Source organism: Lichenostomus cassidix, chromosome 13, assembly GCF_008360975.1.
Source record: "Lichenostomus cassidix isolate B80296 chromosome 13, HeHo_3.0, whole genome shotgun sequence".
Taxonomy (NCBI): Eukaryota; Metazoa; Chordata; class Aves; order Passeriformes; family Meliphagidae; genus Lichenostomus; species Lichenostomus cassidix.
Genome location: NC_139494.1, coordinates 7,016,783 through 7,040,639, shown reverse-complemented (window position 1 = coordinate 7,040,639; position 23,857 = coordinate 7,016,783). Strand labels below are relative to the sequence as shown.

Here is a 23,857-nt window from a genome sequence, read left to right as displayed (position 1 = left end):
GGACAAATTTGCATTTGAAACTACTTACAGCCAAAATTGGTTCTGCTTGATTATTGGTGGATAAGTTTTATGTATCGGGGTCAAGTATTTTATTATTGAAATGATCTTATCTAGGAGCACTCAAAAACCTGACTTGGCCATTGTGTGGTCCTCTGACTGCATCAGAGGCTTACCAAAGTCCTCTGCTATCCAATTAACAATGTGAACAGAAGATACAGCTCATAAAATACCTACAGAAACAATATTATTAAGGCTCTCCACACCTTAATAAACTCTGCTCAATCAAAGATTAGTATTACAGTACCTAATTCTTTCTGACATACCCCCTGTGTGATGGGAAGCCTGGAAAAATCTCTTCAGCTTTGACACCAGCAGGTTTTTCTTCTATTGCAAACCCCTTGCCTCTCTTAACAAGAATAACAAGCTGACCCTCTGCAGTGAAAATGCATAACAATTTTGTGGGAAGTCTGGGAACTCTTTTCAGATGAGAAGATCTTGGTAACAGAACAAATTTTCAGTAAATAAAATACAGAATAAAGCTGCTATGCTTGTGCAGACACAGTTGCAAAGACAATAAATAACTGTTCGCACACTTCAAATTCTTAGCTATCAAAAATTTAGATTCCCTCACCAAAATATACACAGAATTTTCATCCTTCAAAGGAATGTTGTGATAATGGATGAGAGAGATTACAGCAATAAAATCACAGAAGTGTCATGTTTACAGGTAGCAAAGTGAACCACAAGCAAATGTTGATATTGAACATGCATATATACATACAAACCTATTTATAGATAAACACTGGGAGGAAGAGAGATATGGGCAGAGCATTTGCAACTTTTTATAGCTTTCTATCACTGCAGAGGCTGTATTTCACAAGTTGGTGGAATAACTTAATTAACAATAAGACCATTGACTGGAAATATTAAGAACCAGGTTTGCAACTTGTTACTTTGCTTGTAAACACTGATAAAATATAATCACAGTGTTAGAGATTGGCTCAAATTATCATCAAACTATTCAGAGGCCAAGATGTATTTTATTCACTAATAATATTGATCTACTGCTTATTGTTAAATGTATTGTGTTTGGAAACTGAAAATATTAGCTTGGTGGCTGAAGGATGAATCTACATTTTTAGAGACTCTGAGACAGCATTACTGTACCTAATGCTGATGGATAAATTTCATTCTGTATTTGGACATTCGGAACTAACAGATTGTACAGGGTATTAGAAGCTTTGAGCAGAATCCAAGTGTCAGATTTGGTTCAGACTAGACTAAGTCCAGTGGGAAATTTTGAAGCTTTTATTTTATTGGGAACATTTCACTCTATTTTCATTTAAGTTTTCTTTAGAGTAATTATTTATTTCTCCCTTGAGTATTAGAAAAATGGGCTTGCAACTGAAAAAAAAAATTCCTGATGATTAAGTTTGCCCATTCTCCCAGTTCATAAATGCCATTGGATAGGTTTGTTGTTGTCTATATTTACTTTGATCTAGACAGAAAAACAGGGGAGGTAAAAAATTGTTATTGTAGGTCATAGTCCAAGTATCTATTTTAGATTGAAGTGGTCTTACTTTAGGAAATCATGAGATTCCCTGAATTTTTTACTCCACTAGTAGTTGCTAAATTGCAATTTTGGACAATGGAACTTGGGATTCTGGTTCCAAAATTTGGCAACGTTCATCTTTTATAGTCCTCTAGTGTTTCCCCTCTGGCCAGGAAGTGTTTCCTGTGTCTGGGTAGCCTCATTTTATTAGGGGGAGGGGAGATAAGAACCTTGCATATTCCCCCTAATCCTATCACACACTAAATCACCTCATTCATACTGACTCCACCAATGCTGCTTTCCCTATTTCCTGAGTTACTTAGCAACAACCATCCCTCCCTTTTCCACTCCCCCATCCATCCTTTCATTTTCTTCCCCCCTTTGCAATCACGATTTCCAGGCTGTTTAGAAAAATGAGGATGCTCAGCAGCATAGGGCAAGCTTTTCCTTCCAGCCTCCTTTTCTATGCCTGCCAAATCCTTCTCGGCTCCAAAATGAAAATCCAGGCTGCCTGCATATGTGTAATCAAAGGTTAAAAAGCACCCTGGCTGACACCACGCATGTGTTAATCTGTGCTGCAGCAGAGTGCATCATTTCCACTTTGACCTCAGAGTTAATCTGCATTCAGGCAGAAGCTCCATTGCTTTATTCTTTTTTTTTTTTTCCATTTCCCCCTCTCATTTACTCTTTGTTGCTTTATTGGATTTTGTTGCATGTGTGTCAGCGGTTCCGTAAATGTGTATGCGCTCCTTTCCTTGACTGTTTTTATTCCGTGAGTGTCTGGGATTTTCGCTTTTTGTTTGGGTTTTTTTTTTTTTCCTTTTCTCCCAATTATATTATTTCCCTAGATTTGGAAGCTGCTGCCTGCTGCCTGAGCTGACGTTTTCTGATTATATCTGCAAAGGGCTTGTGCAGATCTAATTTCTCTCCCCCTGCATATTAATTCCCGCAGCTGGGCGCAATGTCTCATCCCACTGACGGGACCTGGTAGGGAGGGGGGAGAACTACTACCAAAAAAAAAAAAAAAAAAAAAAATTAAAGAAGGGGACGGATCCATCTGCAACCAAGAGGAAAGGGGGAAAAAAGCTGGGGGGGGGGGCCTGGAATAGAGATGATTCCTTCAAATCCAACAAGCCTGGGGAGCACTGCATTCTTGAATCCTGCATTTTCTTTCAAAATGATGGTGTGGGCACTTCTGTTCCTGTCTCTCATCCAGTGGTAAGATGTGCTTTCTGATTCTGTTTGGGAGGGTGGGGGGAGAGGGAGGGCTGGGGGGGTTAAGAATCAGCGAATTTGCTGAGCTGTGTTGAGAATGCCAGAGGTTTGGATAGCTGCATCGCATTCATCTATCTCCGAGCGGCTGAGCTCTTAGAATTTTTTATTTCTCTTAAAATTGCTGTCTCCGGCGCGGGCAGGGAGGGCGAGCGGCGGGCGTGTGTGCGATGGTGGTACACGCCGGGCTGCCCGTGGAATTTGGTGCCATGTTAATGAAGCCTTTTATCTCGGAATTAACCGCTCGCTGCGGTGCCCGGGGCCGTGCTGCGGCCGTGCTTTGCGGGCACAATGTCCGTGCATCGCTGCTCGCTGTGCCGGAGCGACCAGCCCATCATGGCTGTGCGGCCGGCTGAGCACCAAGGACAGCGATGCGGGTCCCGCACAGCTCCCTCGGCTTCCACACAACTCCCCCGGCTTCCACACAACTCCCCCGGGTCCCTCACAGCTCTGCCGGGTCCCTCACAGCCCTCCCGACCCCCTCTCAGCCCCACCGGGTCCCTCGCAGCCCCCCGGCCCCGCGCATCCCTCCGTGCGGCGGCCGCAGCTCCCCGGGCAGGGAGATGCGCTAGCGCTCGGGATCGCATCAGCCCGACGTTTTCAGCAATGTTTCCCCCAACACCCGACACGTTTTGCTGGCAGACAAGCCGTGCGTGCCGCATGTGTGTATCGGATAGCTAAATGGGAAGGGGGAAGAATCGCAGCAGCAGAGGAAGCAGGAGCTGGTGTGTGGATGAGCAGAAAGCGGAGGGCGGGAGGATTGCAGCAGTGCCAAGCGTTGCGCTGGGGCAGACATTCCTGCAAAAATGTGTGGACTGGGCAGGGAACAGGTTAGAGCACAGAACAGCCCTGCACGGCACAGTGTGTGGACTTTCCAGAGGCAATAGATTGCTGCCCACAGCTGCCTGAGCCATGTTGTCACTGACATCTTCAAGTTAGTGCCCACTCTCTTTGCTACTACTAATGCTGGATTCACACTGCCTCCTCAAATTGCCCTTCTTTCTCCTTCCTTCCTTTTATCTGGACACCACCATACCAAAAAGTGGGGTCGTTCTGTTTGTTTTTCTTTATTTGTTTAAGGAAAATCATTACTTCATAGCTGCAATGGCAGGGTCTGAGTTCTAAGCCAAATAAAAGGCCAAAATGATTGGCTGGGGAAATTAAAAGTTGCTGCATTTTCAAGTAACTTTTTCACACAAAAGGAGCTTTGTAAGGAATTCCTGTGAGAAGAAACAAAAAATAGATAAAAATTGAGTAGAAAATTAAATAAAACTCAGTGAGCCTACCACGAGGGTATACTTCAGTGTTGGAAGTAAGACAGGTGTGAGGTATGTGTGACCCTTGCAGAACCAGTTATGGTTACTACCTGAATACAGAAATGGAAAATTCAGTTTTTACAGGATTTTATGGCACAGGCTTTCATATTATTTTGACATAAAACTTCCACTAAAATAATCCCAGATACTTACTTTAGCACACTCCCTTCTTTTCACTCATCTTTCAGAATAGCAACGCCTGAAAGGAATTGTGCCAAAATTATTTCATAAGCTTTGAAAGAAACCCTTCATAATGCAACTTAAAGTTTTATCTCAGCAAAAAGTTCTGTTTTCTATTCACAGCTATCTGATAGCCAAGATGGTTACCTCTGACAGCCTCCTGACCTCATAATTTTAAAGAATAAATCATAGACAGAGAATTGATAGCTACAAGTAAGGGGGAAATTATTCTTAGTGCTTTACAGAAACATTTTTAATGAGTCAACATGCAAATATGATTTTAATTCGAACAATCAGGACATTTTCTTCCTCCTGTTGTGGAACAAATATTATTAATAATTTTGGAAACTCAAGAACCGAGTTATAAAAGTTGAACTAAGATGCCATTTGTTTATAGCCAAGATTAAATTTTTTCATTGTTAAAAACTCATCAAACACCTCAGAAGGAGGGGAATATTATTGTATTGTGTGTCACTTTTCTTGGACATCGAAATACTGAAGGGCCAACTGAACACTAACAAAGGTGCTCCATGTTTAACATCTGAATAAATGTGTTGACATCAAGCAGAATACACACAGAAGTTTAAGTATTTGCAGAATCTGATCAAAGTAATTAAACACATTTGATTACCATTACTGTGCAGAAGTTTGAACCCTATTAATACACAAAAAATTGCTATATAGAGAAATCCATTGTTGAAAAATCATTAATATTTAGAAGATTGAAGAAAGAAGAGGAAAGTTAAGACATCACTCAGGCATTAATGGAAAGAGCTAAAATTCTAGCACTGACTTTAACAAATCATGATTTGAATGAATTCAGAACAAATGTAATTTTACAACACTGCAGTAATTTACCTTTACAAGAATTTGTGTCAGTTTTATTAAATGCATAAAGTACATCCTTACAATTGGGCACACTAAAGTTTTAGGAAATGCTTTCTTCCAATTGGTTTCTTGACATTGATAGCTGTACTGCAAACTTCTTTCATAAAGTTCCCTCATCCTCTTATCCCTCAGACTAGTGTAACAGCAGTGTGCAGTCCATGACATGGACTTGGAGCTGTGTTCAGTGAAAATTAGTCAGATCAAGCTCAAAATTCCTGAAAATTGTACAATAAAAATCTTGGGATCTGGAGACAATTTAAAATTATTAATAAAATAAATTAATATTTGTACATCTGGTGTGGCTTAATTGGAACTAATCATTTGATTATCCTTATTGAACATACAATATGTATAATAGAACTTGCTCATCAGCAAAGTTTCAAAATTAATTAAAGCTGTACTCTGCACACAATTTATATATGGAGTTTATTAGTTATTTTTGCAGAGCTTTAACAAGTTTCCAGCAAAAACCACCCAAACACAGTGCAAAGTAATGTTCACATGTGAAATGTGGGGCTTATTTTTTTCGCTTGTTAGTGCCCAAGTAGTTTCATGGCAATGTCTTTATTCTGCATCTACATGACTAAAACTGAAGACTGTCAAGACTGATCAAAAAACCCCATAAATAGTCATTTTAGCACCAAAATAGTTTGGTGCCTAAATGAATACATGCATTTTTATTAGTAAATTACTGAACATGGGTGTAAATAAAATTGTTTTGCTCCTGTAAAGTGATGTGATATAATAACAAGGATTAAAAGAGATTAATATCCCTCAGATGGACAATCACTTCAAATTACTGTAAAACATCAGTTTGGTATTAATCCTGCAGCTGTAGTTTTTCATCCAATACCAATATTTTCACACAGGATATGACACTAACACTCAGCCAGAGGTCCCAGTCCTGGAATTAGGAGTTGCTCAACAAGAGACAATTTCTCACCTCACAAGCAATGGTCCCCTTTAAAGAGGTGTCATGACAAAAGATGTGAATCTGGTGCTGTTAAAATATGACTTTATCCTTGTCTATGATCCTATGAAACTGAATATTTGATGTACTCCAGTGTTTGTTTCAGCAGAGCTAAGGCTCTGCGGACACAGGGCCTGCACTCCCAGAGCATTTCAGGGAGAGTTTTTGGCCTATTTTGGAGTTTTTCGTAGCCATTTTACACTCTAACTGCTGTGAGCTGTAATGCTGGGACACAAACTTAGAACAACTATTATTGTTATAAAAAGAGTACCAAAACTACTGACCTAAAGCAGATTTGAAAATGAAACTTCTCATTATAAGTAACTTGATGGGACAAAAAAGACTACAGCCACTGTTTCCCTACTTGTAAATATATGATATAGAAATATGAATGAAACCCTTTAACAAACTTCTGCTGTAGTGACAAAACGACCTAAACATAACCTGCATGCCAAAACTCATGTATTCCAAAATACTCCAGTGAGTATGCAAAGCCGTGTTAGATGTCTTTCAGAAAGTTTGAATCTTTGAAAATCTAAAAAGTGAAACCTGTTAATAAAACCTATAGAAATTAACTACAGTAAAAATACCTTAGGAAATTAATTTGCTCTTTGAATGTAATATTTCCCTTTTTATCCATATTATATGTCTCCTTCATTGCCATCCAAATCATGCTTTAGGGTCTTAAGTTTAAAATGTTCATGATTAATGCTTAATGATTAAGTATCTTGTTGATTAGAATTATGGTTACATTGTTTTCATTTATGGTGCATTTGCTGTATCGACATACGTCACTAAATTCTGTAACAGATGCACAGAAATCTAAAAGGGAAGGATAGAACTGAAAGGATGAAAAGCAAAGAAGCAAATGTCTTGTCAAGGGGAACTCTTTTACAAGTCTCTGTCTCAGTACAATTAAACCCCAATATGCTTAAGTAATGACCACCACTTTCTCCAGCAGAGAACTGACTTGTGAATTGAATAATGAATAATTAAATTATTAGATAAAGCAGTAGACACAGGTGAACAGTAACAGATGCACATGCTTATGGGAAGGTTGATTTTTTACAGTACCTTGTAAACATCCATTCAAGCAAGCTCCAAAGCAGAGGCAGCTTTAAGGTCAGTAGCTCTGACTGGCCTGTCCTGCAGGGAGAGATGCACTGGCTCAGTACCCTGTTAGTGGTACTACACTCTTGTTAGTGTCAGCCACTTCAGCTGTACAAATTCTATATATTCCTATACACAGAGATTCTATTAGCGTGATCATTTGATTATTTATTTCCTAGCATTCAGCAGGAAAAGTGGAGTGTACTGAGATTCTCTGTTGGTACAGTCTGAACTGCAGCTTTGCAAACCACTGTACCTGCAGCCACTCACAGAGAAAAATTGTGCAGAAAAGGAGGTGGCTTGTGTGAGACTGGCAGTGAAGAACAGAGTGGTAGCTGGGGGCTTGATTAATGTGAATTCAAGCTCACAAAATCACAGAATCACAGAATCATTAGGGTTGGAAGGGACCTCTGGCAATCATCCAGTCCAACTCCCATGCCAAGGCAGGGTCACCTGGAGCAGGTGACAGAGGAATGTGTCCAGGTGGGTTTCGAATGTCTCCAGACAGGGAGACTCCAGCACCTCCCCAGGCAGCTGGGCCAGTGCTCTGCCACCCTTAACATAAAGTTCTTCCTCATGTCGAGGTGGAACTTGTGTTTTAGTTTATGGCCATAACTCCTTGTCCTATTGCTGGACACCACTGAAAGGAGTCTGGATAAATACATATAAATATACAGATTAAGGAAAAAAAACCCAAAACCTGACATAGGATGTCAGAGCTGAAGGGTTTTTTTTTTTCATTTTCACACTCCATAGCCTATTTAATGTTGTATTTTTAAAAACAGATTTCTATTGCAATACCAATTTCTTTTAACACAAATGATAAGATTTAATTGTCTCTTTTCCCAGTTTTGCCTCCTAAGAAACCAACACCCTATTCAACACTGAATGGTGAAAATCTCAGCAGTTCTGGGAATCTTCTCACATGACAGGCCTCGTTTTATCCTCTCAGTAATCCCTGATCCACTGAAGTCAGTCTGTTGCTGAGGGAAAAAGCCAGGACATATCCAGTATAGATTCTTACAGGTAGTTTTGTGCTCATCTAAGAACTGGGAAATCACCCACAGTTACATTATAACTCAATAAGGATCTTCAAAAAGTGTTTCTTACACTGCATAATGCTTTTGCAGAAAGCTCTCAACCAACATTCCAGCTGATTTACAATATTTCGAAATATTTTTTCCTTCATTCCTTCTTTTTTATTCTATACAGATGATCAACTAAAACTTTATGCTCCACTTCAGCCCACAGACTGTAATGGAAATTGACCTTAAGTGGCACATAGGTCTTTTCCTGGCTCTCTGGACAAAAAGGAATTTTTCCATTCTAGAAAAGGAGTTGTTTTCTGTGAATAGAAGTTCTGAACAAGAACCTGAACATGGCTTTTTGGCAATATAGGAGAAAGAGATGTGTTCATTTCCTTTTTAGAAAAGATACGACAGCTGATGATAGAAATGGACATCCAGATACCTCCACTAGATGTAGATGTAAACTTTCTGAGCTCAAAGGAGGAGAGTGATTACTTAGAACAAGACACATTCCTTATATGATGAATAAAAACACAGCAGAAAGTCCCAGCAAAGAACCGTAAATTAAAGAAAAAAAGAGTCCATCACCAAAGTCAGGTAACTATAATTATTATTTGGTAAGGAAGATCCTATTTCATAGAATAAGACTAAAACTCATTCTGCACCATTGAAATCGGGGACTTCAACTGCCCCTAGAGAAAATATCTAACACACAAAAGTCAGGGTGGAGAGTTATTTTAGGTGATGGAGAGATGAGAAAGGAACAGTATAAAGTGTCCATTCTAGATGTAATGATCTTTTTAGACTCAATATGGTGAGTGACATGACTATTTAAACTTAGCATTCACGGCATGCTTCCTTGTGATACTGGATTATGGCCTAAATTGTCATGATGCTATAAAAAGCAGAGCATGAGAGTCTGAATTCACCTAGAGTGTACACCTGTGGAGGTGCAATGTCTTTAGAGGCATTTTATTTAGGTGAACACCTGACTCAGAAGAGCTCTGGTGCAGTATTTCCTGATCTGGTTTCCTATTTTGATGTCCAGAAGTAACCTGCTTATTTGATTCTTCTAATTGAGAAGAAATTCAGCTTTGCACTAAGCCAGAATGTGGAGAAAAGAACAAAACAGAACACAACATTACTTGCTTTTAAATGTGTCATATGAAGTGGTTAGAACTTAATTTATATCAGAATGTGTAACCATCTCCATAAATGTGAGAAATTGACAAAAAAGCGATATTTTCTTTTCATCCATATGAAAAAAGAGTGGGTAGAGGGAGATAGTGGGTACATATTTTCACAAGTTCCAACACTTGCCAACTGGCTCAGACAAACTGAGGTAAAAGAGGGGCTATGGTAGCAGGTTGAAAAACTATGGAGAGAATAGTGAGGATTATATCTAGGGTGGTTCTGGGGTATTTGTATAGTTGTGACAGGAAATTAATATGCAAGTGTTGTCAGACTGAATATTGGGTATTCAGTCTGACACACGGTGATATCCTCTTATTTATATAACAGTAATATTTTTAACACAACTGCTGTCAAAAAAAGGAGGCTTTAATGCTGCTGAACAGCACCAGAGACTGCATAAGCAGAAGAGAAATGTAACAAACACTTTCCCATGTAAATGACTACCTCAGCTGCATAATGTTTTTTCATGTGATGTCCTAAGCAACATGGAAAAAGTTGACTACAGCTGCTTTACTTGTTCTCTCTTAAATAAAGGGCACAGAGCACCCAATGAAATTATCTCTGGCTGCCTGAAAACCTACGAAAATGTTTTTCTTTTAATAAGTGAAGTAATGCAGAGCCCAAATATTTATATGGATTCAAAGAGAAGAAAAAGATTTCAAAATCCATTAAACTCAGTAGTAACATTTCATTACAGGAAATCTCTAGCTGCATGTTTCTGGAAGAGGAGAGATTTTGCCAGGGATATTTCTGCCTTGATCTTTGGCTCTTATCCTCTACTACTGACAGCTGTCAGATGCAAAATACATGGCACAAAATATCACTGATTTTACTCAGAGTAATGACTACATTATGGTTATTGCAAAGTGATAGCAAGCAGTAGAAATTTAGTAATTCATGCAAGAATCTTGGTGCAACAGCTGATCACCACTTATGAAGAAAATCACTACTGTTTAAGTCAGATTTTCATGTCTTGAGGATCAGTTCTATTTTTTTCAGATTTAATGGAAGGACATTTTCACACATATTCAGTAAAGTACAAAAAAAATGTGTAGGCCTAGTGTGAAATCTGGCCATTGTGTATGAAACGAAATATTACTCTTACAAGATAGAACTTTCATCTGTTTGCAGACAGCCAGTAAAACATTAGAGAAATATCATATTTACAATTCCTAAGCTAACATATACAGATAATTACCAGAAATAAAAGATCAATATATGTAAAAAAGCTATTTAAAATAAATGAAGGGTAATAATGAGCTTTTGGAAGAAATGGAATAGGAAGTTATTTACTTTTTATGCTTGCGTTAGCTCTTTCCAAATGATGCAGGTAGTCATGTATGAAATTGTATTTTTTACTGAATGTCATCTTGGACTTCGGTGAGAACTCTTGGAATGAAAGGCTACCTTTTTTTTCTGAGCAATTTATCATCCTCAGCTCTTTGAATGCTCCGTGTTCTGCTGAAAAATACTTCTGGTTCTATACATTGATGAGAAATGCACCTTAAAGAAGATCTCATGCATACCTGTAATAACCTTCTGCCAGAATTCCGCCCCCTACCCAAAAAAAAAAGTGGGAGATAGGATAAAATCAGTATTTTCCTCCACTAGTGGTTAAATGTTATATTGTGTAACACAAATAACATGTTCTGGTCATATGAAGCTTTTGTTAATCCATAGCAAGATATCTCCAGATCCAAACAGAAATCTGCCTCCTGCAACAGATTGAGGATTATCCACTGAATTCCACTTTCATTTAATTCCCTTAGATTATTTTTTAAGGGAGAGAGAAAGAGATAGAAGAAGACAGATGAGAAAGATAACCATTAAGAGCAATTAATCAGATAATGCTAGAAAGCCTTACTAAACTAATCAATGTATTAATCAATATATTATTAAGTGATAATGCACTTCTGTGACCTGCTGAACCACACATATGTTTGCTACAGCTGGAGGAGAGTGTCACCAAAGCAGAGTGAGATGTGCCCATGATAATCAGGCACAGAGATCAGTTATCTCTTGGCCATTTTGGGAACAACCCATGGAAGGGTGGTAGAGTTTGTACTCTGCTTTTCCTATCCAAAAACTGGCAAAGACATAGAAAACTTCACGCAGCAAATTAGCACTAAAAGGGCTTCAATCAGGTGGGCAGCAGATACTGAAGCAGGCAAGGGAGAACAGTTAATCAAAGAGTCTGCAATGATTTTCCCCCTCTGCTACGCTGATCAATGCCTCTGGTTTCTACTTTTATAGCTCTAAGAGCCATTCTTCCAAAATCTAAGCCTTTAAACTGACTCTCTGTGCAGAAAAATAATCACCTAACCCCCCAGAAATCAATAACAACATTCTATATGTAGACCATTAGCCCGTGTTTATTTTTGGGAAGAGACAATATTTTCAAGACAACTGTGAAGCCATGGCCCAAACAGATAAAACAGGAAAGGCAAACAGGCACACAAATATCAGGGAATGAAGAATGCAACCAAATAATTGATATATAATTCAAGTTATAGTCAGCTTGACGTTCTGAGATCAATTACTGATAGCCCTCAGGGTTACTTAATTCAGAGTGTAAGGACTTCAGCTCTGAGTCCAGGAAGGTTGTACACTTGCTTTGAAAAGGAGGAAGAACTGAACCTGGTCTGGAAGTGAATTATGAAGACCAGAATTATACAACATTTTTAACATAGTGACAAGAAGCCTGCCATGCTTCAAACAGAAAACAAGAGCAGGGATTGGGAAGATGAGTTAATATGTTCAAATTGACAAAGATGACAAAGGCAGAGCAACCATTTGCATGTAGCAGAGCGAGCCTGGGCTTGTTTTGGGAGTCCGAGACCAGAGACATTGCACACTTGAACAAGAACAAACGTGAGAAAGCTGGCAGTGTCTTTAGAAGGGAGATGGCACATCTGACCAATGGAATCATATCTACACTGCCAAGAATTGTATTGGTAGCTGAACTTGAATGCTAAAAGACACCTTTTGGCTTCTTTCAATCTAACTTAAATAATGCATTCTGCTCCTCCAACCTGTGCGGGCTCAGATGTGTTTGAGTATCACAGTTTTGTTTTGAAATGTAGCAAAGAAATCACTATTTTCTGGGAAGGTCAGGTTTTAGAAGAGTGGAAGGTTACCAGCTACTCCTTTATTGAAGCTGAATAATTAACCAGTATCACAGACCACATTGTATTGAATAAACACATTGGATATTTGTAAGCTCTTTGGGGCAAAAACAATCAACCACACATTAACAATTACTTTTCTCATTTTATTTCCTGGTTTCTAAGGGAAATGCTAAAAAAACCTCACTAAGCTGCTTTAAAGACCTATAGCATGCACTTGAAATTACATAAAACCTTAATAAGGCTCTAATGTAGCACATGAGATTAAAGTAATGACAAATCTTTTGGGCCAAATTCTTAAATTCCATGTCCAGCATAACTAACAAGGCTCTGAAACCCATATTTAAGAATCAATGGCGAACAACATGAAAATATTCTTCTCTGCATTGGTTATGGTGATCCAGATCCACAACTCTGCCTCCTTGATGTCAAAAGGTTGTAAATCTAAGGTTACTATTTTGTCCAGGGGAGGACAGTGTATCTTTCCTCTCACCACATGCCACCAGCACCTCTAGGGAGAGTTCATTGCTCAGAAATTAAATTAAACAATTCCAAATTACTTGATATTAATATTTAACCACTTTTATACCCACTTAATAAATTTTAACCACTTAATAGCCAACCACTTTTACTCTTGTATACTTCTAATAAAGATTATTTCTGTAATGAGTTCCGAAATTTACTATTCAGTCATCTAGGGATTATATGTGTGAAAACAACCCATATATAGATTTGATTTTTAAAAGGAATAGGAATAATTTTAGCCTTACTGATTTCAAAAAGTGGATTTTATTTTAGGCTTTGAAATGAAATTAATCTTTGGCCAGAAACCAAGAAATTCAGTTCACATGGTAACTTTGAAAAGTTCTGAGTACATGAAGGCTTATGGAGAATACTTGAATGGAAAATTGTTAGCAGCTTAAATTATACAGTTTGTTAAGGGAGGGGAAAAAAAAAGAAAGAGGAAAGGTACTATATCTGTGAAATAAATTCTTCTGCTACCATCGCAAATGCTCTATCTCTTGTCATCTCTCTACAGTAGATAAGTACAGACTTGATTAAATTCAATGCAATATATATTCAGACTAAAAAATGAGAAACATTTGTTATCTGCAACCATTGCCTGCATATGCAATGTTCCGAGCGCCTCAATAAAAGAGTAGTGAAAGGATTTAATGAAAAAGCCCAGAAGTTTAATAGTCAAATTATGTCCCACCATAAATAGTGCATATCTTAAATAAGACCTCTCATTTTAGTTAATAAGCAAGAATTCCAAATAGCATGTAAACAATGTATGTCTTGAACAAAGATGTCATGTCTGCAACACCACCTTGGAAAACAGGCAGAGGCAGCTAAGCTGGGCTTCAGTTCTGCAAGGCTTTAAGCATTCAAGCCTTTATCCAGGAAAACACTTTCATTTGTGTTTAAATGTTTACCAACATGGTTTTCTGCACAAGGATCAGAATACTAAGCAGCTGGCAGTATGGAAAGCATAATCCTGGAAAATCTGACAGATATACGCTAAAAATGCAACATTTGCTAGCAAATGTATTCCATTTATGTCCTCTCTTCTAAATGATTTCCTTGGTAATCTGTCCTGGGAAACTGTAGAGCTTAGAATAGCACCTGTTCTTTATTTAACAAATTATCCTGAGGTGTGTTTGCCAAATTCCCCAGGATCTCAGGAGGATAAATTGCATGTAAAGTATTACTTCAGTGGGTTCTAGTGGAACTTCTTCTTATCAATACTCTGTCAGTTATTCTGCATAAGTCTGTAGCTCGTAAAAATGCTGGATCTGTAGCAAGGGAAACTGAAGATGGATTTATACATGTGGGAGATATGCTATAATCAGTAAAACATCTTTATCCTTAGCTTCTGCTCATCTCCCATTAATTTTAGGGGTTTTCAGGTGTCCATCCTCACCTGCATTGGTCCCATCAGCATCTGCTCAAGTCATGGAAAGGCTCTTGTTTTTAAACAGTTCCTGATTATGCAGTTTGGGCAAGACTCATAAAGTACCAGCAAAATCTCTGAAGCCTCCTGGTGCCTCTCTGTACTCACAGGAGATGGGGTCTGGAACTCTCTGCATTTTGCCAGTGAGCCTGTTCAGAGTTGCCATGATGCTTTGTGCAGCCACCCTAAGTTCCTAAAAGGATCTTGCTTCAATGCTCACAAAAAGTACAATCTCCAGAAATGACACTGCATGTAGCTACATCTCTTCCATGGAGACCCCACAGCTGGGCAGGGACTAACCCAAGATGATCTGGTAATGCCAGATGGTGAAATCTGCCTGTCCCTGCTTGGTCTTGTATCAATTCTCCTTTAAAGCTCCTTGCTGTGGTACCATGGTGGGTGCTCCACAGAGCTCTGATGGAGCCAAGGAAGCCTGATGGGGCCTGAATATATATAGATGCTTTGGTTTTCGGCTGAAACAATCTCTGCAGCACATTCAGTAGATCCTTTGACTTAGCCACAGTACAGAGCTGCAGTGAGACAAGGAGAAAAAAATCCTCTTATATAACCTCTTGAACTGAAGGAAACATTTTCACCGCTGTATGTTTTTCTGGACTTTGTATCATTCTGTATAGCATCTTCAGCACCCTGTATTATTCCACTGCTAAATATACTTTGAAACTCCAGTTACATGAGTCTACATCTCTTAGACCTTAATATGGTTTCTTCTCTCCTGGAATTTCAGAAATAAATCAGTCATAGTGCTGGATAAACTTGGCTCCTAATGCAGTGTTTCAAAATAATGCTTTTGGAATATATCTATGGTTACATCTACTGCTACTTCTGACCCTTGTAGCCAGTTACACACATTGATAAAACCCACTCTTAGTTTCTGCTTGTACTTGATTATTGTTCTTATTCTTGCTCTTTTCCCGTTATAAGTCATCCAGGTTTCCCTAGCCCTGAATAACATCTGCTTATAAAACAAGTTTCTAGTAGCTTTCTCTGTAAAATTTTCTTTCCTTTTACAAAGAAAAACTTCTCTGACCATAATCAGAGCAGTGACAACTTATAAAGTAAAATTCTATAGCGCTGATGAGAGTCAAAAAAGGTATCCCAAAATATTTGTGGAGGAAAGAGAAAATTCTGGGAGATATATGTTTGTATGTGTGTGGAATAGGAATTGCTCCTACTTTCCTGGTGTTTTGACCGCCTTAATGTCGCTGTTGAGCCGCTAGCAGAGAAAAAGACCCGGATTCGCAGCGTGGCAAGAAAAAAGAGAACTTTATTGTTTTGATTCCAACTTATATAGACTTTTCAGAGGTCACCCAGATTGGTCAGTCAGAAACCTCCCCCTAGGCCTGACTGGCCAGGCCTGAACTGTCCAAATCTCGAGACACTGTTTTTAATAACATCCAAACTTTATCTTTGTTTATAAAACACAGGAGAAAAATTCTCACAGGAAAGACCTGTGCTAGCCACACCTTAATAGTCACATTCAAATGCAAGGGATGGGAAGAGAGGCTTTGCATTGATCGTTATGCCTAGCCCACTCAAACATCAAAAACTTCAGAGCTAGGTAGAATTTACATGTTATGTGCCTTACATTTTACTTATTGGAGATTGATAGAAAGAGAAAAAAGATAAGAGACTGAGTGAGCCCATACACAGTTTCTTCTCACTAAAACAAAGTTACAGAGTCACCACAGTATTTATTAGTCAGTACCCCTAAAATAATTGACCACATTTTCAGAAAAAAGATTCTGAATTTCTTGTATAAAAAGCTGACTCTATAGTGAGATTTTCTTTCTATGGACTACGCATCCAAAGTATGCTTTTTAGAAAATTTTCTGCACCTCAGCACTTCCTTTTGAGATTGTCTCCAGAAAAGCGGAGCATAAACAGGCAAGGAAGATGTAGCAGCTTTGCATCACAATTTCTGTGATGATTTTTGGAAGCACTGTGTGTGAATTGCAGCTGCAGCCCTGCAACACACCATGGCCACTGCTCTGCACTGAGCCTGCATGGCCTGGGGACAGAGGCTTGTCAGACCAGCTGGCTCTGAATTCCTCCTGACCTGCCCACAGCTGTGCTTTACTTGCTTTAGCTGCCACAGCCATTTAGCTCATTGACCAGGCACCTATGGCTAACTTGTTTGACTTTTTGTATGGTACAACCACAGTTTGTATAGACAATAGCAACAAGCCATGACTCCATGGAGAATGAGTTACTGACATCGCTGGGGAGGGTGGAAAGGCTGCTACAACAGCAGAAGCCTTGAGAAGTGGATTTTTAATGCAGCATAGGGGAGTAAAGACACAGAATCACGGAATCACTAAGGGTGGAAAAGGCTTCTAAAATCAGAGTCTTGTCATTAACCCAGTGCCTCTGTGCTCATCACTAAACCACAGCCCCAGGTGTCATATCCACAGGCCTTGAACACTTCCAGGGTGGTGGCTCCAGCACTTCCCTGGGCAGGCTGTTCCAGTGCCTGACAACCCTTTTGGTGAAGAATTTTTTCCTAACATCCAACCTAAACCTCCCTTGGTACAAGCTGAGGCTGTTTCCTCTTGTGCTATCCCTTGTTGGCCGGCAGAAGAGACTGAGCCCCACCTGGCTCCAACCTCCTGTCAGGGAGTCACAGGGAGTGATAAGATCCCCCCTGAGCCTCCTTTTCTCCAGCTTAAACAGGCATTTTACAATTTTACAAACAACTGAAAAACTCTGCCTGGGGGCATTTCAGAGCAGAGCTGCTAGCAGTCCTTACGCAGAAGCTGGCATGTTTATATGCCCCATGGAATTAAGGAGACCCTGACATGGAGCCATCCTGATAGTACCAACCACCAAAGAGAGTCCATCAAAATAAATAAATTCCATAGGGGAATTACTGAACACTTGTTGACAATTTTCCTATTCAGCTGACATAGAGACATTAGTTTGCCACTTACATTCTTAATGTATCACACATCTACCCTGTTATCAGAACTAAATTCCACATCCACCCCCGCACAGTCTGTTTTATGAGCATGAGTGCAAACAGCGTCTTGCGTGATATAAGTTGGTTTATGTGGGAACACATGGGTTACTATTGGTTACCATGCATTAAAAATGGAGTTAAATCAGAAGCATTGTTTAAAAAAGAAACAACAAAAAACTAGTTTAATTTTTACCATTTGCTTACTCTTACTTTATGAATGAGTTTGCTACATCATGATGCAATTAAAGACATGTGTATCAAGCAGCTATTTTCTGTTCATTCAGCTCTTTCTTCAGACTCATTTCTATCTAAAAACATTCCAGTAATGATACTTCCACGATCTGAGAGAAGCAAGAATTATGACTACACTCAGAATAAACCTATACTGGTTCACATTTATTTTTGGCTGGCTCCCTAAACACTGAGAGTTTGTCTGATCCACTTGCTTTACCAGCAATGTGGGCTTTAACATCAGCAGTAAATGCAATGCAGTGTCACCTCCTAAGGCATGGTTAGGGATTGTTTCTTCCTCCATAACGAGATGGTTTAGCATCATACGTAGTCTTCATCAAACACAAATAATAAGGGACATTTCTGTGCTTATTTATGTTGTAAAAATGGTTTACACTTACATGCAGAGAAGAAGATCTACTTGGCTTAGCATAGCGAGTAGGACATTAGTCCTTTAACTGGGTAAGCATTCCATGTTCCTGGCTCCCAGCCCAACACTAGGAACACCCCATTATAGTGCTCTGCTGTGTACTGAGATGGAGAAGACAGGAATGAAAACATTCCCTGACAGATTTAATTCTAATAAGGATTTATATTCAGCTTAACTTGAATTTATATTCAGCCTAACTTGAATTTATAGCTCACACTGGTAGACCCATTAAAAAAATACATATTTTAAACCTCAAAGAAATGCTCAGGAGTGTTAGTCAATAAGCAAAACTGCTGACATTTCTAGCACCTCACATGTTTGTTTTTAAACATTGACAGATAGTGATGAGAAGATGACTACATCATGAGTGATTGATTCCAGAAGTGACTTCCTTCTGGGTGAAATTACCATGCAGACAAAATACAGAAAAAACATCATACAAGAGGTTTGAAAAGCCACAAATATGAGTGCCTCATAGGGTATTACAGAACAAGAACCTATTTTTTTCATTTCTCAAGTCTAATTGAGCAAGAGGATTGGGGTTTTTGAGTTAATGTTGTTTAAATAGATGGCTGAAGGGCATCCATGTTTTCCTAATCTTACTCACTGAGAACAGAATTGAGCTTTTTAATTTATAGTGAGATTTGAGAGCACTCTTTTATAAAAGCAACATACATCATTGGGGAAGAGATATCACATGGAATACTAACAAATGACAATTATATACAAAAAAACACAACCAGAAAAAATGAAGTGAGCTCAAACTAAAACAGACCTAGTCAAATTACATTTCAGTAATGGCCATTTACTCCTCCTCTTGAGATTTGCTAGCTATAGTGGAAATCTGCAGGAGCCAAGTAATAGCAACAGGCAAAAATTATGCTCCAAGTGCCTTAGATTTCACATTTAGAGATGCATAGAGCAGTTTAAAAAAAAAATAAAAATAGGAGAGAAGGGGTTGGGAGGGGAGAGTGGTAGAAAGAAGAGGAATGTAAAACAAATCTTCTGAGGCTCACATAATTCCAAGGTTAAACCTTTTACTCTTAGATATAGCTAGATAACTTCAAATAAAGCAGATCAGCTCAAGCTAACCCTATGATGCAGAAGAATATCTGTAGCTATTTCTCCCTTTTCTGTTTGTTTCTAATGCTTTCGCTTGCCGCTAACAGGGGTATCCATAACCAAGTGAAAACAGATACAGATTATATAATCTCCAGTAAATAAAATATAAAGAAATATAGTCACATGAAATTCCAGCTAAAAAAAAAAAAGAAATAATCATCTTAAGTTATGGAGGCTTGTCTGAATCATCTGATCACATCTTAGACTCCTCCAGAGCTCTCGTAAGTATAAATGCTGCACTTCAAGCTCAAGCTCTTCAAAATGAATGATGTATGCTTGTTTCTATAATTATCTTTCTATTCCTTACTGGCCTAAAGAAGTTTCCTTCATCTCTCTATACCTTGCTGTCCTCCCTCAGGGTAATATACAATTCCTCTCCATAGCCACAAGTTTTATATTGTAGTGTAATTCAGCTTTTGGTTAGTGACATCAATCTGTTCTGATAGACCTGGAGATGTAAATCCTTTATCATATTTAACAATATCCCTCAATGTTTTGGTGAAGAAACAGATTCTGGGCTGGGTGCTACATTTCAGCTTTTGGTTCTTTGCCAGGGCTGCTAACACTGGTCCCCGTTTCTGGGAATTTTTGTGACAACTGGCTGTGAGCCCATTTGGTTGCTACTAGAAATATTTTTAAAAGGACAATAATCCTCATGGTCACTCATGACTTGAGTCCTATCAGTTGTGCTATGCAAAAATTGCACTACAATTTTTCAGCACAGTGAACTAGAAAACACAGTAAATACTGCAAACCAGAAGTTTTATTGTCATTACTCTCAATAAATGCACTCTGAAGGGCTTTAAATGTTTTCATGAACTACAGGAATGAAACAAAACTTGAACCAAGCTAAATTTTTCATTTTCAACCTTTCTGTGTAAACACCTGCTGTAACCACATTCAGCTGAATCTGAAAATATGGAAAATAGATGCTCTAACAATAACTAACAAAGAGCTAAAATATATTAGGTGTTAGGTGCAGTAGTTAATGTGAATGCAGGTCTTGGGCAAGATGAAGGAGTGTAAGATAAAACAGTCTGCTACGACTGACAATTCTATAGACACTAATACAAAACCACCATTGCCATATAATATTTTAAAAGTCTGTGAAGAGGTTCAAGAACTGGACTGCTTTACTAAAATGGCTGAGCAGCACCAGTGAGGTTACTGGGAGCTGCTGAATTACTACAGCAAAGGAAAATCCATAGCATGATCCCCAGGTGCTGTGTGGCCAGGAATCATCTCTGCAGGGGAACAGAGTGTGAATGTTTACAGGAATCCAGACAGCCTGTAAGTCTCAGGGCAGGCACAGTTTTCAGAAATGACTGATTGCTGGCAGTCTGAGGCCTTCATGTTCAGTAAAGATGACAGAGAAGTCATTGCTGGGAGCACTCATTTGTGCTCCTCTAGTAATTTCTGGCTCTTAAATAACCATTTAGAGACTTGTGTACTCAGTCCCATAATCTAAGTGTTTTAGCTGTACCTATTTCTTTATGAGAACTGTAATATTCTTTTAATAATTATTTTAATGAATGCTTCAGTCCCTCCGTGACTTAGGGATGACAGAAAAAGGCAGCTTTGCTTTGTTTTAAACAATAATCATTTCATGCTGGTTTTCACTCCTTTACACAGCTTGAGAAGTACATGGAATGATAGCTGCAGCAGAAGCAGTGACTAGAAAATCAACCATCTTCTGCAGGTGACCTACCTAAAATCCACCCCACCCAAACCACTGAGTAGTGGTCAAAACTATTTTCTTTCCTCTTGTGAACTTTCTCAGCCTCCCTCACTACATGACTACAACAAATGGCCAAAATACAGCTTGTACTCCCTTGTGGCCGTGTGAAACAAGCTTTTCCAGAAACTCTTTGGATCCAGGATTTTGGGCTCTTCTGGAACACAGCTCCATCCAGAATTGTAGTTGCACCACAAATCTAAGTGAAGGGAGCAGGACTACAAGACAATTTCTCCGTGATTTCCTAGTCCAAATCTCTCAGCTTAATTTTCTGTTATGGAACTTGTGATAACTGACTGGATCTTCCCTTTTCCTCTCTAAGCAGAGCATCCAAGTTTCCATCTTTGATGTGGGAAATTATTTGGGAGGAGGTTAATCTTCACATTACATGGTTTTCAGTCCTAAGAAAATCAAAGGTTGGGTATTGCAATGAACATTTAGATGTAAAAGAGAAAATAGGTGCCATTTTTATGGCAGGGATAGTAGCTCAGTCCTGGGCATAGCCTTGGAATTTAAACAATACAAATGGACAGAACAGAAACACAAACAGGACAAGAGAATCTGTGACAGAGCTTTGCAAAAACATTTTCTGCTTCACTCAGAATACCTTTACTTAAAATGTGAGTCAACAAGAGAGAATGTAGACACTGCTAGATTTCCAGAGACACTGTATTCTCCACATCTGCTATCTCCACATACTCATATGTCACATCTGCATACAGCATCTCTATCCACAGTGGGAGCCTGGAATACATCCTTCCCTCACAGGGACCCTATGATCACCATGAATAATGCCTGATCGTAGATTAATGTCATTTTTTATGTACATCAGAGAACAGATTTAACTTGACTTTTTATTACATTAAGCAGTGCTGTTAGGTGAACTGTCAAGCTTTGTTTCAGTCTTTCCCTGAGAGGTAGAAAACATTGGTGCTTTCATTGGAAAACTCAGTCTATATTTAAGTAGTTTGTTAAATCTTTGCTGAAGGCTCTATAGCCTACTTTGTATAAAAGATGAAATTGCCCAGATTTTTTGACAAATAAACTTAGGCTTTTAATTAGATTTAAACTATTTAGTCATTACCTATTCAGTACTACTACAGGTCTTTCCTGTTAGGCACTTGGTGGCTACTCTGATCCTGCTTGTAAACAGCAATGCAATTGCAACAATTGACTCTTGGGTGAAATTTCACAATAAACTTCTTGTTAATAGTTTTCTGTATTTAGAAAAACTAGAGGGCAGATCCACAGCAGATACAAACTGGCATATCTCATTTAAAGTCACTGGAATTACAGAGATTTTTGACCAGCTGAATATATGACCTCCTATCTGAAGGCTGAAAGATAGTCATGGTAGGTTTTTTTGGCAGAAAAGAGTATCCTTTCCCTTCTACTCTTTGTAACAAGTTGTGAAAATCATGTTCCTGTGGATTAGGAAATAATACCTTTTTCCAAAGGGGTATCCTTTGTGAGTTACTGCTCACCATTTAAATAAGGCGTGCCCAATCTATTGCCCAATTGAGACTGCAAAGTTATTGCTGCTATGATATTAAATAATGTATAGCCTATCTTTACCAACATATGGTAGTTTCTTTCCAAGAAACACTACATATGATTCTTCTGGAATCACATTAAAGTGTCTCTGATACAGAGATGACAGCAGAGATCATCTAAAGTTATAATGTTGACTTTATACTAGCAATTAACTAAAACATGGTAATTTTGAAATGGGTAATCTATGCTTTACATTCATTTTTGAGCTAAAGAATTTAAGCCAAAAGGCTTGAAAGCATAATAATGCAAGACAGTTATATACCATTAATATAATGATTTATTAAATTTTGCTGAAGAGGTGATTATTTTTACATAGGCAGCAAACTTACATCCATGGAAATGAAAGCACAAAGAAATCATGCTGAATCTATTAAAAATAATAATTAAAAAAATCCTAAACTGTAATCCCAAACTTGACTTCTGTGGCTTTGGACTGCTAAGAGTATAGTGTATCAGCACATTACTGAAACATTCAAGTAATGCGCTTGACCATGTCTTCTGAAGAAGGATCAATAAAGAAGATGGAAAAAATTTGTTTTTCTAATGCACCAGCGATTTCCCAGCAGAGATATCCTCTTCTACAACTTTAATGTATTTCCAGTACAGACATAAGGCCTTTAGTGCTAAGGGGCCCATAAAGGAGGCTATGACAAGGAAAGAGAGCATCATTTCATTAACCCTTTTCCCCTTGGTTGGTGACCCCAGTTCCACTTGCACTGGGCATCTCTGCCCATGGAGATCACACTTGTTCCAAGAATAACTAAATTTGCCCAGAGAGTGCTGCAAAAACAATGTATGGATCAAATGCACTGGCAAAGATCTGAAGAATAAGTTCCTGAACATTTGGTTTGTGTCAGCCTCAGTCTGTGCTGAAGTTACACCTCACCAAAGAGCACTCAGAAGAGCTATATAAATGGTACAAAACAAGTAACAACTGCTTCAATGCAGGATTAGGATTAGTATGTGTTTGTTAGAGGGAGGAAGATAAAAGCAAGAGTTCAACCCTGTTTAGCCCCTGACATGGTAAAAATCTCATTGGCAAAATGAGGTTTTTATGTAATTGTAGAGTGAGATACCATTTTACAGATATTTGCATATAGTATTAAAAAATTAAATCCAAATTAATAAATGTTTATTAACACTAGTGATTTCTGCCCTCATCCTGCTTTGTGAAGATGTATTTCAAGAAATTTGAGAAATACAATGAGTGGCACAAATG

At 38.6% G+C, this 23,857-nt stretch overlaps 1 protein-coding gene and 1 long non-coding RNA gene across 4 annotated transcripts in view; one reads left to right on the top strand and one right to left on the bottom strand.

The window, feature by feature from the left end:
* The window catches only part of LOC146431140 (uncharacterized), a 148,344-nt gene that overhangs the window by 17,641 nt on the left and 106,846 nt on the right, over window positions 1-23,857 (bottom strand). The window contains exons 3-4 of the long non-coding RNA XR_014854878.1: window positions 7,253-7,324; window positions 4,294-4,339 (exon numbers count right to left, since the gene is read on the bottom strand). This is a non-coding gene — a long non-coding RNA (uncharacterized LOC146431140). The remainder of the gene's footprint in view (window positions 1-4,293; window positions 4,340-7,252; window positions 7,325-23,857) is intronic.
* GABRG2 (gamma-aminobutyric acid type A receptor subunit gamma2) overlaps window positions 2,643-23,857 on the top strand; it is a 63,985-nt gene continuing 42,770 nt past the window's right edge. For 2 of the 3 annotated variants that reach the window (XM_085073450.1, XM_085073449.1), the window contains exon 1: window positions 2,647-2,770. In XM_085073450.1, the coding sequence (XP_084929576.1) occupies window positions 2,664-2,770 (107 nt within the window). In that variant the 5' untranslated portion in view covers window positions 2,647-2,663. Of the gene's footprint in view, window positions 2,771-23,857 lie in introns of all 3 variants that reach the window. The other variant, XM_085073451.1, reaches the window with a different exon arrangement.